The sequence below is a fragment of the Geotrypetes seraphini genome, chromosome 9, assembly GCF_902459505.1.
Source record: "Geotrypetes seraphini chromosome 9, aGeoSer1.1, whole genome shotgun sequence".
In the NCBI taxonomy this organism is placed as follows: domain Eukaryota; kingdom Metazoa; phylum Chordata; class Amphibia; order Gymnophiona; family Dermophiidae; genus Geotrypetes; species Geotrypetes seraphini.
In genome coordinates, this window is record NC_047092.1 from 82,124,807 (window position 1) to 82,145,205 (window position 20,399).

The 20,399-nt window shown below is 45.2% G+C and overlaps 1 protein-coding gene across 6 annotated transcripts in view; it reads left to right on the forward strand.

Moving 5' to 3' along the window:
* DENND11 (DENN domain containing 11) overlaps nucleotides 1-20,399 on the forward strand; it is a 256,066-nt gene that overhangs the window by 166,651 nt on the left and 69,016 nt on the right. For all 6 annotated transcript variants that reach the window (XM_033958013.1, XM_033958009.1, XM_033958010.1 and 3 more), the window contains 2 exons: nucleotides 113-251; nucleotides 16,000-16,131. In XM_033958013.1, the coding sequence (XP_033813904.1) occupies nucleotides 113-251; nucleotides 16,000-16,131 (271 nt within the window). The remainder of the gene's footprint in view (nucleotides 1-112; nucleotides 252-15,999; nucleotides 16,132-20,399) is intronic.

A 20,399-nucleotide genomic window follows, 5' to 3' on the forward strand; every position in this document is an offset into this window, starting at 1 on the left:
ATATTCTCTGTATTCTTATGCCATACTACTTGTTCTGGCTTTCTTTATTAGGTATATATGAACATGTAGGTATATGTTTTTGGAGACTGTGTAATGATATTTTCTCCCTTAGATTACACATCCTGCTGGCTGCATGTCTCAATTCATTAAATTCTTTGGGGAACAGATCCTAGTTCTCTGGAAGTTTGCTCTTCTACGCAAACGTATCTTGATCTTCTCTCCACCTCCTGTTGGTGTTGTATGCTACCGAGGTAATTGGGGACTGTAGGCTGTGCCAGAAAGGAAGGATGGTATATAAGGTATAGTTTTCTGTTGAATTACCTGGGGCTTGCTTTGTTAGAAGGGTGTGGAGGTCCTGAGGATTGGAAATCTCCTGGATCATAAAAGTTAAGACAAATGACATATCTACTGTAGCCATTGAAATATTGTCACTAAAAGGAGATTAGGTACTTATCATGGTAAGATCTTTTCCAGTAGATAGGTGAGACATTCTAGACCATAGGGTTATTTCTCTTTTTCCGCATGGACTGCAGAAGACAACCATTCCAGGTTTTCCACTCCATCTCTAGAGTATTTCACAGGCTAGCTTATCTCCTCCCATCAGTCATTACCCAAGCATGAAAGGACACTCACATCTGTGAAGTAGAGGCACCTGTAACGACAGGCTAAACATTGTTCTGCTCAAAACAACTAAACAGCACCCGTAACCGCCAACATAGGCTTCAAAGGAGAACAGGAACTACTCCCAGAACAGGACGAACATATGTATCTCCCAGCCCCTAAGGGCTGCCCAGTCTCCACGAAACAAGTTGGTAACAGCGAAGGAGACTGAAATGAGACAAGGAAACTGAAAGCAGGCACAACAAGGACAGGGCAGGGAATCTAGAATGTCTCACCTATCTGGAAAAGATCTTACCAGGGTAAGTACATAATTTCCTTTTCCAATGCAATAGGTGAGACATTCTAGACCAGGGGTCTCAAAGTCCCTGGTTGAGGGCTGCAATCCAGTCGGGTTTTCAGGAATAGGCATGAGATCTATGTGCATGCACTGCTTTCAATGCATATTCATTGGGGAAATCCTGAAAACCCGACTGGATTACGACCCTCAAGGAGGGACTTTGAGAGCCCTTTTCTAGACCATAGGGATGTGCAAAAGCAGTCCCCCACAGAGTCACGGTGGTCTTGCTTGCTCCAGCCTTCAAGACTGAGGACCCAAAAGCCAAGTCCCGTCTGGCAGCTACAGCCACTCTGTAAAACTGGGCAAACATGTGAAGAGATGACCACGTCGCCACGCTGCAAATCTCCTCAGGAGAAACAGATCACGCCTCGGCCCATAAGGAAGCCACTTTCCTATTAGAATGCACCTTAACAGAAAACAGGAGATTGTTTCCCGCCAGAATGTAAGTGGAGGAAAGGGCCCTGCGGATCCACCTGGAGATCATGGCCTTAGAAGTGGTAGTACCTTGCCAAATTGATTGCATCTGCACAGATGGTCAGCAAGGCGAAAATCATTAGTGATCTCCTGGCAACGCATTAGAACTCTGCACATGTCCAACCCTTTCATGAGACGATCCTGATGTTTGGAACCTGTCAGCTGAAAAACAGGCAAATACACCTCATTGTTGACATGGGACACTAAAACAACCTTAGGCAAAAAATGAAGGAACAGTCCGGAGTGAAACTCCATCTCCCAAATTCGGAGGAAAAGGTCTCTACAAGAAAATGCCTGCAGCTCGGACACCCTGTGGGCAGAAGTGATGGCGACCAGAAAAACAGTCTTGATTGTAAAATCCAGAAGTGAAGTGGCTCAAAAAGGAGCTTTGGCAAGGCCCAACAACACCACATTAAGGTCCCAGGCTGGGAACGGATTTTTAAAGGGGGGGCCAGACCCGAAGAGCCCCTTTCAAAAAATGATCAACATCTGGATTCGACGCTAACGAGGACTGGTTTTCTCGAGATCTGAAACAATATAGACCAGCCACTTGGATTCTTAAAATTGCCACAATGAAGCCTTTATCTAGACCAGCCTGAAGAAAGGCAAGGACTCGTGACACAGGAACTGAAAAAGGGTCCACTTGAGCCTGGTTACACCAATGTTTAAAGGTGCTCCACGCCTTAGCTTAGGCGGACACTGTGGATGACTTCTTAGATTTGAGAAGAGTAGTGATCACAAGCTCGGAATAGCCTTTACGTTGTAAGGCAGCACGCTCAAGAGCAAAGCGACCCAGATCTTCCATGGCTTCCGGACCTTGAGTAAGAAGGTCCATGTAGGCACTCAGGTGTAGACTGCATCCTACCCGCAGTCTCATCAGATCTGTGTACCAAGGTATTCGCAGACAGTCAGGAGCCACAAGAATGACTCAGCCTGGATGAGTCGCAATCCTTTGAAGAATCCTGCCTATCATCGACCAGGGTGGAAAAATGTAGAGAAGAACATCTGGAGGCGAGGGCTGCACGAGAGCATCGAGCCCCACATTTCTGTGCTCTAATTTGTGGCTGAAGAAGCGTGGCACTTTCTTGTGTTTCACCGTGGCCATGAGATCAAGACGGGGTGTCCCCAACGTTGCACAATCGTCTGAAACACCTGAAGTGACAGGGTCCACTCGCCGGGATCCAGACTTTGACGACTGAGGAAGTCCGCTTGAACATTGTCCACTCCGGCCAAATGGGATGCTGTCAGTGACAGGATATGGCGTTCTGCCCAAAGGAACAGAAGCCGAACCTCCTGAGCCAAGGGAGAGCTCTTGGTCCCTCCCTGTCGATTGACATATGCCACTGCTGTCGCATTGTTGGAAAAGACTCGAACAACTCGCCCCTCTAGATGAGTCTTCAATGCTCTCAGGGCTAGCTGAATGGCCCTGAGCTCCAGCCGGTTGATGGACCACTTTCTCTACAACGGGGTCCAGCAGCCCTGAAGGGGGATGACTATTGCAGAGAGCCCCCCAGCCCCAAAGGCTAGCATCCATGGTTACCACAATCCAGGAGGCAATCTGTGACGAGACGCCTTGCGGAGCAACTGAGGGTGAAGCCACCAGGCTATGCTTGCTCTGGCCTCCAACATCCATGGCAGATGCATCTTTTAAGACCTCTCAGTGTGGTGCCCAACGAGAAAGCAAGGCATGTTGAAGACGCGTGTACTGTTGCCCAGGGGACCACATCCAGCACGGCTACCATAGAGCCCAACACCTGCCGAATTAGCCTACTTCTTCAACTGAGCTGAAATCTGCGCACACAACTTTTGTCTACGAGGTTCAGGCAGGTAAATGCTATCCTCTGCCGTATTTAACAGAATTCCTAGGTATGCTAGGGAGTGCATGGGCATCTCTAAGGCTCTTCCTGAAGTTGAAAATCCAGCCCAAGGATCTCAGTACTCGGAGCACCCTTTCCACTGTAGAACACCCCTCTGCCAATGAGGGCGCTCTGATCAACCAGTCCAGATACAGGTGAACTTGCAACCCCGTCTTCCTCAGATGAGCTGCTACTACCACCATCACTTTGGTGAACGTCTGGGGTGCTGTTGCCAGGCCAAAAGGCAGAGCTGAAAAATGATAATTCTGATCCAGCACATGAAACCAGAGAAATTTGTGGTGAGCTGGAAAAATGGGAATGTGCAGGTACGCCTCCATAAGATCCAAGGAGGCCAGAAACTTCCCCGGAGACACTGCCGCAATGACTGATTTCACGGTCTCCATTTGAAACTGACGAATCTTGAGAGCCGCATTCACATGTTTCAGATCTAGAATAGGTCTCCAATCTTCTGACCCTGTCATTGGCACGATAAAGTAAACAGAGTATATGTCTGAGCCCGAAAAATCGCTTGGCACTGGCTCTATTGCTCGAATATCCAGCAAGCACTGAACCGTATTTTGGACTTGGCACACTTTTTTCCTGACTTCCTGCAGGAGAGGTCATGAACCAATCAGACACGGGTTGGCCGAATTCCAGCTTGTAGCCTGATCAAATAATCTCCAAGACCCACTGGTCTGCTATAATGCGCTTCCAGGAAGGCAGAAACTCTGAAAGATGACCCTCTGACATCATTGTGTCTTGTTGGCAGGATGGGTAGCAGCAGGCTGAGAACACCCGTAACCTACATATCGACCTCTGAAGCTCCGTGAAGATCTCTGCGACTAGGAGGGAGAAAACTGTTTGTATTCCTGAAAGTTTCTTCTTGAGCCACGAAAAGTATAATGCTCAGTTCCCTTAGCTCTTGCCCTACTACCGGCAGAGACTTTGGGTGACGGTCCATCACAGCATCCATGAGATCATCCAACCCTTTGCCAAACAATAACTGCCCTTAAAAAGCCGATGAGCCAGGGTTGCCTTGGAGGTGGAATCTCTAACCCACTGCCGAACCCAGAGCATTCAGCGGGCCAATATCGAATAGGCTGAGACCTTTGCCCAGTACTCTCATAAGGTCATATAAGCCATCTGCCAAGTAGTTTGTCCCAGCTGAGGAGGAGGATCTACTGCCTCAGTCTCTTATCGTATGCAGCTGAGCCATACAGGTGCTTGCCACAAATGACATAGCTAAAGCAGCTTTGGCATCTAAATTAGCTTTTTCAAAAATTTTCCTGAGGATCACATCCACCCAGCAATCCTGTTTATCTTTTAACACAATGCCCCCGTCACTAGGTAGTGAAGAGCACCAGGTTACCTAGACCACCAAGGAAACCACATTGGGTTGTCCCAGCAGCAGCTGACATTCCTTCGCCAGAGGATACAAATGAGACAGGACCCGAGCACTCCACAAGGGACCTTCTGGAAAGTCAAACTGGTCAGTGACTAAAAAACTCAAATCAGGATGCCAGGGAAAAATGGCAGATTGGGAGAAGTGGAAGAAGAGGCAGTAGTAGGCTTGTCATCCAAGCCCAATTCCTATAAAGAATCAGCAATAAAGTCAGGGAGTGCCGCAACTTTAAACAAGTGCACCACAGTCAGGTCTTATCCAGGATCCGGAGCCCCTAAGGCAGGGGTGTCAAAGTCCCTCCTTGAGGGCCGCAATCCATTCGGGTTTTCAGGATTTCCCCAATGAATATGCATGCGATCTATTAGCATACAATGAAAGCAGTGCATGCAATTAGATCTCATGCATATTCATTGTGGAAATCTTGAAAACCCAACTGGATTGCAGCCCTCGAGGAGGGACTTTGACACCCCTGCCCTAAGGGATCTACGGATCCAGTATCCCATATCCCAATCCGGATCCTCCAATCCGGGGAATAGATGACCAGTGAGGTCCAGATACACCACTGTAATATCCAGAACAGACTATGAAACAGCTGGAGTGGTCTGAGAGACTGACTTCCCCAAAGAAATACCAGCGCTGTGCGACGGCAGAGGGGCAACAGATGAATATCCAACAGCCGGACCCCTTGATTGAAACTCAGACCATAAACATTTCAAGAACTCCAAGAAGGAATCTGAACCCTGGGGCATAGAGGCACCATTAGATGACTCCCACTGGCGCTTCTTAGGTTGCGTAGAATCCATCTCGTGGTGGACAAAGCCGCAGATCCAAGCCCCAAAAATAAATGCGGCTGCCCCAGTGGGTTAGCTGAGCATATAATCACCTGCTTCTGTGAGGGAGAGGCTGAAACAGTAGTTTACCCCCCCCCCCCCGACTATGCCTCACGGGATGGCATGAAATGCTTTAAATGCGGCAATTTTTTCCCAAATTTGGCATGAATCTACACAAGGAGACCCTAAGGACTCCATACCAGCAGTTTTCCTGGCAAAATTTTGAATTTTACAGGAGCAGGGAAAAGTTGAAAAAGCTCATTAAAAATTCAAAATAGCCGACGGACCCGAATTTACTTCAAAAATGCGCCAAAAACAATATTTCTGAAACTTTAAAATTACAAAAATAATCAATTTCAGGTGGGGAAACATAGAGGAACACTAGAAAACCTTCAAAACCCCTCAAAATTAATTTTAAAAGATCAATATTTTCTGAGCCTATCAGCTCTACTCACAGATACCATACACAGAGAAACGCCTGCTGCCTCCTGCCTTTTCAATGGCTGGTTCAGAATTCATTGTCAAACTGCTGGAAAATCATCTTTCAAGCTGATCTTCAGGCTGCTTGTTAAGCACTCCTGTCTGACTATGCCTCCACCCCTGCAGACCACCGGATGCTCATCTGGACGGGTGGAGGCGCAATGTTTATTCTTGGTTTAAGGGATTCTTGGAATCCAGATTCTATCAAGTTAGATTTCTGACTCAACTCTCCTCTAGCTGGAAAAACCCATGCGGCGTGCCTCAGGGATCCCCATTATCTCCCACATTATTTAATGTCTACCTTTCTTCGCTGGGCTCGTATTTAAGAAATCTAGATATAAGATTTTTTAGTTACGCTGATGACATCACAATACTTATACCTTGTAATTCGGTTCTAACTCAGATCATTACTAAAATAGAGACTGTTATGGAAAGGATGAATCTTTGGATGCAGCAATTTAAACTAAAGCTTCACTCAGACAAAGCAAAGTTCTTTGTAGCGTCACCTAGTAAAATTTCTCATGAACACTCTATTACTATACACTCAACATCATATATAATTCACCCAACGATTAAAATTTTAGGTATTGTTTTTGATCAACATCTCACGAAGAAGAGTCAGACAAACACATTTGTGCGTAAAAGTTATTTTACTTTATGGAGATTGCGAACAATTAGACCTTATTTTGAGTTTTCTGCTTTTAGATTATTGGTCCAGTCACTGTTAGAGTCTCCTTGACTATTGCAACATTGTCTATCTATCAATTACTAAGAAAGAACTGTCGAGACTAATACTGATTCAAAACACAGCAGTAAGATTGATCTATGGCAGGGGTAGGGAACTCCAGTCCTCGAGAGCCGTAGTCCAGTCGGGTTTTCAGGATTTCCTCAATGAATATGCATTGAAAGCAGTGAATTCAAATAGATCTCATGCATACTCATTGGGGAAATCCTGAAAACCCGACTGGAATACGGCTCTCGAGGACCGGAGTTCCCTACACCTGATCTATGGATTGAAGAAATACGATCATGTCACATTGTTTTATCGTGAACTGCACTGGTTGCCTGTAGAGGGCCATGTACTGTTTAAATTGGGCTTTTTTAGTTACAAAGTCCTTATGGCTCAACCCCTATTTACCTGGTTAACAGTTTCTCCATAGCTATGAATAAACATAACAGAAAGACTCAAGATCTATTCAATTTCCCTCCTGTAAAGGGCTTCAAAAGTAAGAAATTTCTTAATCGTTCTTTATCAACTCAGGCAGCCTACCATGAAAAAGAATTTCGTTCATTATTACTCACAGCTGACTCCTATGGACAATTCAGAAAATAGCTGAAAAATTATTTTTTCTCTAAATACTTGTTCATTTAACTTACTTCTCCTACACATTATGTTCATTATTGATAATCTTTTGTAAACTGCGTAGATCTTTTTGGTAATGCGGTCAATAAATATAATGTAATGTAATGGAACACCGCTGAGTCCCTTAAGCGTGTGCTACACAGTCTGCACTTGACCCCCCTGCTTAACAGGGAGTGAGATTAGGTCAGGGACCGCTCTAAACTCCAAGGAAGACTAAGCAGACAGGCTAACAGGTACCCCGAAGGGATTGGCCTGTCAGCTACAGACCGAAGTCTGTGAATTCTCAAGCAGGCAGCCTGTTAAAATTGCTTGAAATGTGAAAGAACCACAAAAGAGAACAAAACTTCACCAAATTAAAATGTGGGAGAGCAGAACTCTAACCTGCAACCATGCATGCACAAGAGAAAGACTGATGAGAAAAGCTAACCTAGCCTTTGAAGTACTCTAGAACTTAAGAATAGCCTTAATGGGTCAGACCAATGGTCCATCTAGCCCAGTAGCCTGTTCTCACGGTGGCCAATCCAGGTCACTAGTATCTGGCCAAAACCCAAGGAATTGCAATATTCCATGCTACCGATCCAGGGCAAGCAGTGGCTTCCCCCATGTCTTTCTCAATAACAGACTATGGACTTTTCCTCCAGGAACTTGTCCAAATCTTTCTTAAAACCAGCTACGCTATCCACTCTTACCACAACCTCTGGCAATGTGTTCCAGAGCCTAGCTATTCTCTGGTTTTAAAAGTATTTCCCTGTAACTTCATCGAGTGTCCCCTAGTCTTTGTAATTTTTGACGGAGTGAAAAATCGATCCACTTGTACCCGTTCTACTCCAGTCAGGATTTTGTAGACTTCAATTATATCTCCCCTCAGACATCTCTTTCAAAGCTGAAGAGCCCTAACCGTTTTAATCTTTCCTCATGCAAAAAGCATTCCATCCCCTTTATCATCTTGGTCACTCTTCTTTGAACCTTTTCTAGTGCCACTATATTATTCTTGAGATAAGGAGACCAGAATTGAACACAATACTCTAGATGAGGTCGCACCATGGAGCAATACAGGGGCATTATAACATTCTTAATCTTGTTAACCATCCCTTTTTTAATAATTCCTAGCATCCTATTTGCTTTTTTGGCCACCGCCGCACATTGGGCGGAAGGTTTCATCGTATTATCTACGATGATATCCAGATCCTTTTTTTTTGTTTGTTTAAATTTTCTTTTATTAAGAAAAGAAGAATACAAAGAAGTAAACCAAGTTTCAAGTTTATCAAGTTTAAGTTTCAAGTTTATTAGATGACTTGATTAACCACTTAATCCAGGTTTCTAAGCGGTGTACATTTAAAATTTACATATGTTAGGGAACAAAACAATCCATACAATTAATAAATAAGATTAATATACTAAAATTTAACATTACTAAACAATAGGTAAGGAGGGATGAAATACAATTCGTAAAGAAAAGGAGAGACATCAAGGGAAAATACAAAAGGGTAATAAGACATGTGAGGGGAATAAAATAAACCAAGGCAATAAGATAAAAGATTAATTTGCGAATGCATCTTTAAAAATCTGAATATAAAGAACCAGGAACAAATCAAAACACAAGACAAAAGGGTCTACCGCGTGGTTTCTGCGCGGAGACAAAAGATACTCATCAAAAGCCAAGAACAACCCACCCCAACCCCACCCCTCACCCCCCAAGCACTCCAGTGTCAGAAATTCAGAAGAGCACTTCGGGCACCCGGAGACAAATTGTCCCAGACCGGAGCCCAAATCGCTCGGAATTTCCTCCATTGACTAGGGCCACTTTTCTTAGTATCCAAATATTCATACTTCAACAAAGTAAACAATTCATTTTTCCACATTGTTAGGGTAGGCACCTCAGCCTGCCTCCATAACAAGAAGATACATTTACGAGATAACAAAAAAGCCTTCTTCAGCAACAGGGAATTACCCCTAGAAAGTCCCAAAGAGGTAAAGTGATAAAAAAGAAAAACCTTCGCTCCAAGGGGAAGTCGTTTCTTTAAGATCATCTGTAGATGAAGCCCAACAAAAGACCAGAAGGTTTGTATTCTGTCACAGGACCAAAACATATGAAACAAACCAGCAGGGGCAGAACGGCATTTAGGGCATTCAGCATGAGTAGCAATACCAGCCACCAAGGCCTTATATGGGGAAATGTAAAGTCTCAACAAGAATTTATAGTGCTGTTCCTGCAACATCACTGAGCGAGTCAGTCTCGGAAGATGTCGCATAAGGAGACGCAAATCCTCACCAGTGATCTGCTCTGTAGAGGCAAGGTCCAGATTCCAAACAACAGTCACTGCATCATAATTCCAAGGTGCTGAAAAACTGCCCAAGCTGATCTGATGAAAGGAGATACTCATACTGGTCGAACGGGACAGGGTCAAAGTCTCCCAAACCCTGTCCGCCTTATCTTCATGCAAAGTAGAGCGATCCAGGGAGTGCAGATAGTGACTGACTTGACCATAGGAAAGCCAATCCCGAGCCTGTACAACACCCCGAGCCTGGAGAGCAGGGAAGGAAACTGGAAGGCCCTTTGCCGTCACCACGTCCCGCACATAACAAAGGCCATTGGTCGACCAAGTCCTCAAGTAAGTCTTAGAGTCATCCGGATCCAAGTCCCGATTTCCCCACAAGGGTAAAAGCACTGTAGAAGTAAAAGGCACCTGCATCCACTTGCATAACCATTGCCAACATTGACGCATAGATTTCAACAAAGGATGAGAACGAGTCTGAAAAATCCGATGGGGTCATTTCGCATGAAGATAATACAACAAGTGCATAGGCGCCATCAGTTGCTGTTCCAGGGATACAGGAGTATAATAGGTAGTATTCTTGATCCAGTCGACCAGGTGACGAAGGAGACAGGCAACATTGTATTTCCGCAGGTCCGGCAATGCCAAACCGCCGCTCCCCAGTGGTAAGGAAAGTTGTGCTAAAGTCAATCTGGGCTTCTTATTATTCCAAAGAAATTTACGTAACACTTTATGATACAGACCAATGTCCTTATTCGTAATATACATAGGAAAAGTTTGCATCACATATAGCCATTTCGGAAACAGGACCATTTTAAACAATGCTATCCTCCCCCGAAAAGTTAAAGGAAAATTGGTCCAGAGAGCCAATAAATCCTGGGATTTGTGCAATAATACCTTGAAGTTTTCCCCATAAGCCCTTTTGAGATCACCAGTAATATAGATCCCCAAATATTTAAGTCTGTGCGCCACCTTTCGTAATGGAAAAGGGGATGTCCAATCCTCATAAGCATACCCACTAAAGGGCAAGGCCTCCGACTTGTCCAAGTTCAATTCAAAACCAGAAACACCCCATGGCACTGAACTAATCGTAAAACCCTTTGAAAAGAACGGCGGGGCTGAGTCAAGAGTAACAAAATGTCATCTGCAAAAGCCAGGCACCGCACTTCATCCTGTCCCACCGGAAGGCCCAAAATAGAGCCGTCCGTCCGAATGTGATACAACAAGGGCTCCAGGGCTAAAATAAAAAGTAGAGGAGAGAGCGGACACCCCTGACGGGTGCCCCACTCCACCCGGAACCCAGCAGAGATAGCACCATTGACCAGCACCGCCGCACTAGGAGTAACATAGAGAATCCGCACCATGTCCAGAAATAGACCCCCTAGCCCAAAGTTACCTAAGGCCAAAAACAAGTAGTCCCAATCTACACAATCAAACGCTTTCCGGGCATCTAAGCTAATCAAGAGGGCTGGGATAGAAGAAGTCACACTATGCTCCAAAGCAGCCATAACTTTATGCACGTTCCACACCGCCTGCCGCCCCTGAACGAAACCGACCTGATCCGGATGCACAACCTCAGGCAAGATGGAAGACAAACGCATAGCTAAGATTTTTGCGAACAATTTAAGCTCATAGTTAATTAATGAAATAGGACGATAAGAATCCACCGACGCAAGATTTTTAGCCGGTTTGGGGAGCAACACCACATGGGCGCGATTGGCATGGGCCGGAAAATGTCCATCCAACAGTACCCGAGCAAAGTAAGCCTCCAAATGCGGAACCACAGGGTCCTGCAAAATCTTATAAAACTCAGAAGAGAGACCATCAGGCCCCAGGGCCTTAGACAAAGGCAAAGCCTTTATCACCTGGCCGATCTCCAAGGCAGTGATGGGTTCATGTAAAAACTGAGTGGAGTCCTCCGAGAACCGTGGCATATGGAGATCCCGAAAATAAGAATGTAAAGTTTCCTGGACTGACTGGCGCTTGGCATAAAAGTCCCGAAAGTGGTCATAAAAAATCTCCGTCAAGTGGTCTCGGTCAGTGACAAAAACACCCCCATGAAGAAGACCATTACAGAAATGAGGACCCTGCCAAGGATGGACCAAGTGAGCCAGCAGTCTACCAGACCTATTACCATATTTATAAAACCGATAACGGCACGAATGAAGGGACCGTTGACTATGTTCATGAATCTTAACCTGCAAGGCCACCCGAGCCACCAAAAGAGAATCATGGTCCATCTGAGAGTTGGAAGCAATCCACTGACGTTTACAGACCTCCACCTTCCGGTGTAAATATAAAAGATCACGTGTTTGAGCCTTGCGCTGTGCGGCCACATAAGCTATGGTTTCACCAAGAAGAACCACTTTCGCAGTCTCCCACAGCAAAACAGGGTTGGAGGCCGAAGAAGCATTGTCGAATAAAAATTGCTTCCAACATTGAACTATATGTGTCCGAAAATGTTTATCCCAATATAAATAGCGGGGAAAGCGCCACGGACCAGACGTACCACCGAATTGCAGACCCCGAACCTCCACCCAAATTAACGCATGATCAGAGTAGGTACATCTATTTCCGCTTTAGTCACCCGTGATAAAAAAGAAGAAACAACCAAGATATAATCTAATCTGGACATGGTGGGATGAGCACGTGCCACATGTGTGAAATCCTTATCCAAAGGATGATACAAACGCCACACATCAACAAGATCCAAAACCCTACAAAATTGAGCAAACCCTCTGGCCGCTCTGAAATCCACAGGAGAGGCCCCTCCCAATCTATCCATATCAGGATCCAGGACTGCATTAAAATCCCCCATAAACATCAAGGGGACATCCGGAAAGATGGCGCACAGACCCACAAGCTGCTGAAAGAAATCCAGGTTAAACACATTCGGAGCAAAAACATTGGCTAATATCAGCTCTTGACCCTGAATGTCCAGATGAAGAATTAAATATCTCCCCCCAGGATCCTTAACCACTCTATGCACTGTATAGGGAAGGTGTTTACTAAGTAGAATGGCCACCCCCGCACTATGGGTAGTACCCGTAGAATAATAAACCTCCTTAACCCATCCCCTACCCAGTTTCTCATGTTCAGCATCAGACAGATGCGTCTCCTGGAGACAGGCCACATGCATCCCCTTCTGCCTAAGAGTTTGTAGTATCTTAGACCTTTTTACCGGCAAGTTTATACCCGCCACATTCCAGGAGCACACTTTCAGAGCGGAATCACCCATAGTCAGAGCAAAAGATAACAACCACCAAACTACCAAAAATGAAGAGAGGGGTCGAACGCCCAGCCCACATAAGACCCCCCAGGTCCACCACCAGAGAAACAGATCCCCTTGGCCCAACATAGTCAAAAAAACCCGACACTGGAGTGCAATTCCCTCCCAAGCCCAACCCCACCCCCCGAGGGAAACTCCCCCTGTCCATCCCCCAACTCCCCCATGTTCCCCCCAAATCCACTTCACTCATGACGTCCTAATCCTCACCCCTGCTAAACAGAACCAAATTTGGGAAACCCACATACCCAGACAATCCCCACACACACCAAACCCCACAGCCAGACACACATGGGAACCCACAAAATAACCTCCCCAGAAGCACAGCACACATCCCACAAACAGAGCAACCAACAAGCCCAACAGACCACTAAGCCCAAGTACAAACCCTACAGGGTCCCAACAGCCGCAACCGCTATGTCCGGCTGCCTCCTGTGCACAGCTGGAGGGACCACCTCAATACCCAAAGTGGTGACAAAAGGCAGGGCGGTGGCCGGAGAATCAAAAGTCTGTGTGCGTCCATCCTTCTGAATCCTCAATTTGGCCGGATAGAGCAGGGCGAACTTCACTTTATTTGCAAACAAAGCCGAGCAAATAGGTGTAAATTCCCGGCGTCGTGCCGCCACTGCAGTAGAATAGTCCTGAAAACAAAGGATAGTTTTATTGTTGTGGCGCAGACCCTTGCCAGCTCGGAGGGCTTGTAAGATAGCAGTCTTGTGAGCAAAGTTTAAGATCTTGAATATAACCACACGAGGCCTGGAACCCTCCGGTCCCCGAGGCCCCAGGCGATGCGCCCTCTCCACCCGGAACTTTCCCAAGTGGACATCCAAGGCTAGTGATTGAGGGATCCAACTTTCCAAGAAGCCAGGCAATTCCGCATCGAGGATATGCTTCGGGAGACCGACGAGATGCAGATTACTCCGGCGAGCCCGATTTTCCAGGTCATCCACCTTCTGAGTTAGGGCTGCCAGCTCCTTGGCCATCCTGGAAGATCCCAGCTCCACAGGCTGCACCCGGTCCTCCAAAGTGCTAACCCGATGCTGAACTTCATCCAGCTCCAGCCTTTCATGTGCAGCATTGATTTTGTCCAGGAACTGCTGCAGTTTTTTATCGATTGCCACTTCCACCGCCGCCGTGACCTCCGCCATGAGGTCAGAAGTCAGCGCGGGATATGCCGTCGGGCTAGAGGGAGCCGCGTCCGACGCCATCTTGGGATCTTGAAGTCGGCCCCGATCACGAGCGGGACGGGACGGTTTTGAGGCCATTAGCGCTGCGAAATCGCGCTGCACAAACGTCCCCCGGCAAAACTAGCCACAAGGTTCCTCCGGAGCATTCGGACCCCGATTACAATTGGGGAAGAAAGACGGCAGGGCTCACGAGGACGGGAGCAGCGCTTTTCAGCGACCACTCATCCCCAATGACGTCACCGGAAGTCCTACCCAGATCCTTTACTTGGGCTCTAATTCCTAAGGTGGACCCTATCATCCGGTAACTGTGATTCAGGTTATTCTTCCCAATGTGCATCACTTTGCATTTATCTAGATTAAATTTAATATGCCATTTGGACACCCAGTTTTCCAATTTCCTAAGGTCCGTCTGCAATTTTTCACAATCCACATGCATTTTAACAACTTTGAATAGATAAAGGCAGGTTGTCCACTCTCTCTAAGGTAGAGAGAATGAGAGGGCACTCTCTAAAGTTAAAAGGGGATAGATTCCATACAAATATAGGGAAGTTCTTCTTCACCCAGAGAGTGGTAGAAAACTGGAACGCTCTTCCGGAGGCTGTTTTAGGGGAAAACACCCTCCAGGGATTCAAGACAAAGTTAGACAAGTTCCTTCTGAACCAGAATGTACACAGGTAAGGCTAGACTCAGGGCACTGGTCTTTGAACTAAGGGCCGCTGCGTGAGCGGACTGCTGGGCATAATGGACCACTGGTCTGACCTATCAGCGGCAATTCTTATGTTCTTATGTTATCTGCAAATTTAATCACTTCACTCGTCATTCCAATTTCCAGATCATTTATAGAGGCGGAGTAGAAAACCTGGAATGGTTCTCTTCTGCAGTCTATGTGGGTAAAGGGAAATAACCCTATGATCTAGAATGTCTCACCTATTGCACTGGAAAAGCAATTACAGTGGTACCTTGGTTTACAAGCATAATTCGTTCTAGAAGAATGCTGGTAAACCAAAATACTCGTATATCAAAGCGAGTTTCCCCATAGGAAATAATGGAAACTCGCTTTGATACGTTCCCCCCCCCCCCCCCGAGGCCAGCGGCGCTGCTCTATCCCCCCCCCCACGAGAACCGGCATTGCTCCCCCCGAAGCCCCACCCCGCGATCCAGCACCCTCCCCCCCGCGATCTGGCACCCTCCTGCCGCGACCTGAAGTCCCCCTGACCCACCCGAACCCGCTTCTTACTTTCATCTCGGCACCGGCATGTCCTGTGCGTTGGTGCTGGTGCCCGAAGATCGGCCTCCTCTTCTGTGCTGGGCCTTGAGCATCTGCGCGTGCTCAAGGCCTGCGAGTTCATGCTCTCTCCGAGATTCTCGGAGATCTCAGAGAGAACATGACCTCGTAGATGGAATGTGAACATGCGCAGATGCTCAAGGCCCAGCACAGAAGAGGAGGCCGATCTTCGGGCACCGGCACCAACGCACAGGACATGCCGGTGCCGATGCTGAGGCCGAGATGAAAGTAAGAAGTAGATTTGGGTGGGTCTGGGGGACTTCAGGTCACGGTGGTGGGGGGGGGGGGGGTGCCGGATCGCGGGGAGGCACTCGTAAATCGAGGCACGCTCGGTTTCCGAGGTGCCGATTTTGCAAATGTTTTGCTCATCTTGCAAAACACTCGCAAACCGGTGCACTCGTAAACCGAGGTACCACTGTACTTGTCTGTATAATGAAGACTTGAAAGGCAAACATCTTTGTTGATCCTCTGAAAATATCTTTCTTACGCATTATTCCTCCTTAGTGATATATTCTGTTTGTATTACTGTTCTCCCTCTTCTCATTACCCTTTTTTTCCTTTTCTCATGTTGTCTTTTTCCCTTCTTTCTCTTCTGTTTGCAGTGTATTGCTGTTGCTGTTTGGCTAATGTCTCGTTGCCTGGAATTGGAGGATCAGTTCCCGAGTCTAAGCCTTTCTTCTATGTAAATGTAGCAGATATAGATACTTTGGACACTGAAGTCTCGTATGTGGCTTGTGAGTATTCATCTTTTTTGCCCTGAATTTTTCTAGGTAGACGTGGCCTTGGCTATTCCTGTATACTTGACTTTTTGCTATTGACTCATTACAGTGAATTGCATTATTCATATTTTTGTTGTAAAGCATTGGGATACACTTCTCCCTCCGGATTCGTGGGGGATAGAGGCAGAGCCGGACCGCGAATGGCAAAAAACTGCGAATATCCGGCTCTGACCCACCCCCGCCTCCCTCCCGCCTTCCCGGCCTTACTTGGTGGTCTAGCGGGCTTTCGGGGCAGGAGCGATCTTTCTACGCTCCTGCCCCGTGCAGATCGCCATTAGGAAATGGCTGCAGTGAGTTCCCGTAGTCTCTCGAGACTACGCCGGGAACACTCTACAGCTATTTCCTAATGGCGATCTGCACGGGGCAGGAGCGTAGGAAGATTGCTCCTGCCCCGAAAGCCTGCTAGACCACCAGGTAAGGCCGAGATGCTGAGGTGAAGACTTAAGGATGGTTTTTTTTTTTCTTTTTTTCCCCTCTTCAAAAAAATCGCGAATATGTGAAATCGCGATTACTAAAACCACGAATGGGGAGGGGGAAGTGTATACAATTATTTCTGTTTTAGGGTTGGGGTAAACACTTTTTTCTCATCTTAGTTTTATTTATTTATATATCTTTCTGAAATAATAATACACATATAAACTTGTTTAAGAAACACACTGTTATATCACCCACTCAAAGAACTCTAAAAGACAACAAATATAAATAGCAGAAAAATTATATAGGCAATTCTAAATCTTTTTAGACCTCTTATAAAAAGAATGGAGTTCTTGAAGGTATACAAAAAAAAGGAAAAAAAAGGCCTGACCATGCTATTCCTGTCTTAATTCACATAGTTCAGTGTATCGCAAACTGTGTGCCACTGCACACTAGTGTACCTCCTGAGATTCCAAGTGTGCCGTAGCTCCCAGACGAGGAAGAGAAGCGCCGGCCAGCTGACTTGCCTCTCGCTGCGAGGTACCTCCTGTAGTGCCAGCGCTGCATCTTCCTGCTGCCGTTGTGTTTCTCTCTGTGTGCAAACTCCCCCCCCACCCCGGGCAGCATCTTCCTCGAAGAGTCAGTGAACTGCAAGCTTTAGTTGCTGATCCACCTTTCACAGTTTTCCATCATGACAAGGTGGTCCTCCGTACTCATCCTAAATTCTTACCTAAAGTGGTTTCAGAATTTCATCTCAATCAATCCATTGTACTTCCAGTGTTTTTTTCCAAGGCCTCATTCAAGTTTATTAAGATTATTAGTTTTTTTAATATACCGACCATCAACAGATATCTGGCTGGTTAACAATAAAATTTAAAAGGTGAGAGAGATAAAATAAAAAAATTTAAAATAGTTGTCATTTTAAAAATAAATAGTGCGAACATATATGATATCAACAAGACAAACTTGAAAGTGAGGATAGTAGGGAAGGATGGGGAAAAGTTACATTTTTAAGAAGAAAAGGAGAAAGTGGGAATGGGGTAAAATGTATAGGGTAGGGTCGCTTAATTAAAGCGGTTGGTTGCAAGGAGAGAAAATGGAAGGGAGCGAAAGAGGAAAAAAAAAGAGAGGAAAAGAAGGAGGAGGAGGAAAAAAAAAAAAGATCCAGAAGATAAGTCTAGGCACAGCCAAATGCGTCACAGAATAGAAAAGTCTTGAGGCTAGTTTTGAATTTGTCTAGATGTTGTTCGTCACGGAGTTGCTGTGGCAGAGAATTCCATAGAGTTGGAGCAGTAACTGCGAAATTTATTTTCCGTGTATAGTAGAAGTCTTTTATGGAGGGAATGTAGAGAAGTTTTTGGTCGGTTGACCTTAGGGTGCATGGGGAACATTGGGAGATAAGAAGTTTATCAAGAAATGAGGGCTGGTGAGAGAGTTTTATTTTGAAGGAAAGTAAGATGATTTTATAGGTGATACGGTGAGTGATGGGGAGCCAGTGTGCCTCTTTTAGGAGAGGAGTGACATGGTCGAATTTGCCAGTTTTATAAATGAGTTTTATTGCAGTGTTTTGTATTAGTTGTAGGCGTCGGATTTCTTTTTGAGGGAGACCGTTGAGAAGCGAATTGCAATAATCTAAATGGGAGATAACTAAAGAGTGAATCAGGATATTGATAGAATCGGTCTCTAGAATTGGAATTAGCGATCGAATGATGCGGAGTTTGTAGAAACAGATTTTTGCGACCGAGCTAATATGGTCGTGGAAAGAGAGATCCCTATCAATGATGACGCCTAATAGTTTTATTTTTGTTTCCATTTGTAATGGAATGGAGTTAATAGAGATTTTTTCCAATAAGGATTCACAAGTTTTGATTGGAAGTAGAAGGCCTCGGGATTTATCTATATTAAGGGAAAGTTTATTCGAATAGAGCCAATCATTTATGATATCCAGTTTGTTATTTATGTCTTTTATGTCAGTGATGTTTGATGTGTTGACTGGGTGAAGAAGTTGTATGTCGTCCACATATGCAAAGATGGTGAATCCGATGGATTGAGCCAAAGTAAGAAGAGGGGAAAGAAAGATATTAAATAGTAGTGGGGATAGAATCGAGCCTTGCGGGACTCCATAGGATTGTGATATGGCTGAAGAGGTTTCATTATTTACATGGACTTTAAAGTTGTGTTCATTGAAGTAAGATGTGAACCATGAAAGAGCTGGACCTGTAATACCGCAGTCTTTGAGTCTATTAATAAGAAGAGAGTGGTCGATAGTGTCAAAGGCTGCTGATAGGTCAAGAGAGATAAGAATAACTGATTTTTGATGGTCGTGGTAATAATGTATGGTTGAGATAAGGCCTAGAAGTGACAATTCTGTTGAATGTGATGAACGGAAACCAGTTTGGCATGGATGTAGAGCATGGGTTTTTTCAATGAACTCTAAGTTGGGAGTGAATTATTTTTTCAGTTAATTTGGAGATCGAAGGCAGATTAGCAATGGGACGGTAATTGTTAGGTGAAGAGGGATCTAGGTTGTATTGTTTAAGTTTTGGAAAAACAAGGGATGTTTTCCAGGCAGTAGGTACTATACTATCGGAGAGAGACTTGGATATCATTTCCCAAATGAATGGACCGAAGAAAGAGAAAAATTTTTTAAAGAGCAAATCTCCAAAAGATTATTGGGAGTGTTTAGAGATTGTAAAATAAGAAGGAGATTAGTTAATGAAGGCATTTTAAAGTTTGAGCAGGAGCTAAACGATAGTTGAGCAGAATCGTGAAGAGTGAGAGGAGAGGAAGCTGAAAGTGAAGGTCCAAGATGTGACCTAATGTCCTTGATTTTAGTATCGAAGAATAGTGATAGTTCATCAGCAGAAGGTTGGGTAGTGGGGGGGAAGGGTTTTTTTCTTAGAATATCTTGAGAGTGACTGGGTAATGTTAAAAAGAGTGGAAGAATTACGGGTGGAAGAAATGAGTTTAGAGTAGTATTCTTTTTTAGTTTGTTGAATGACTTTTTTATAATGAGAAGCTTTTTCCTTGAACATGATGAAAAAGTTATTGAGGCGAGTTTTGCGCCATTTGTTTTCTACAGCACGAAGTTGTTTACGGAGGAGGGTGAGATTTTCGTTATACCAAGGTTGTTGTTTTTTATGGGTCTGATTTGGGGTAGGTTTTTTTCCTAATTGTGGTGCCAAAGAATCTAATAGAGATTTTGTGGAAGTTTCCCAGAGGGAATACTGTTCTGAAATGGGGAGGGAAGAGAAGTCTTTGAGGTTTAGGTCAAAGGAAGTTTGGATGGCAGAAAGGGTTAGATTATTAATGTTGCGGGTGATATAATTATTCTTTTGTTGGACTTGACTGAAAGGAGCTGGGAGATCAAGTTGCCAGGTGATTAAAGTGAGATCCGACCATGGTAGAGCATGAAATTGAAAGTTTTGAAAGAGATGTTTAATAGAGGTAGAGCAGAGGACCATATCAAGGGTATCATCCTGGAGAATCAGCTCTTCATACCCTGGACTTTAAGCGTGATTTGGCCTTCTACTTAGAACGCACCAAACCATACAGATCTGCTCCTCAATTTTTTGTCTCATTCGATCCAAACAAGTTGGGACATCCAATTTCTAAGCGTACCATCTCCAACTGGATGGCTGCTTGTATCTCTTTCTGCTATGCTTAGGCTGGACTGCATCTACAGAGTCGAGTCACAGCACACAAAGTCAGAGCCATGGCGGCTTCAGTAGCTTTCCTCAGATCCACTCATATTGAGGAAATTTGCAAAGCTGCCACCTGGTCCTCAGTTCATACTTTCACCTCTCATT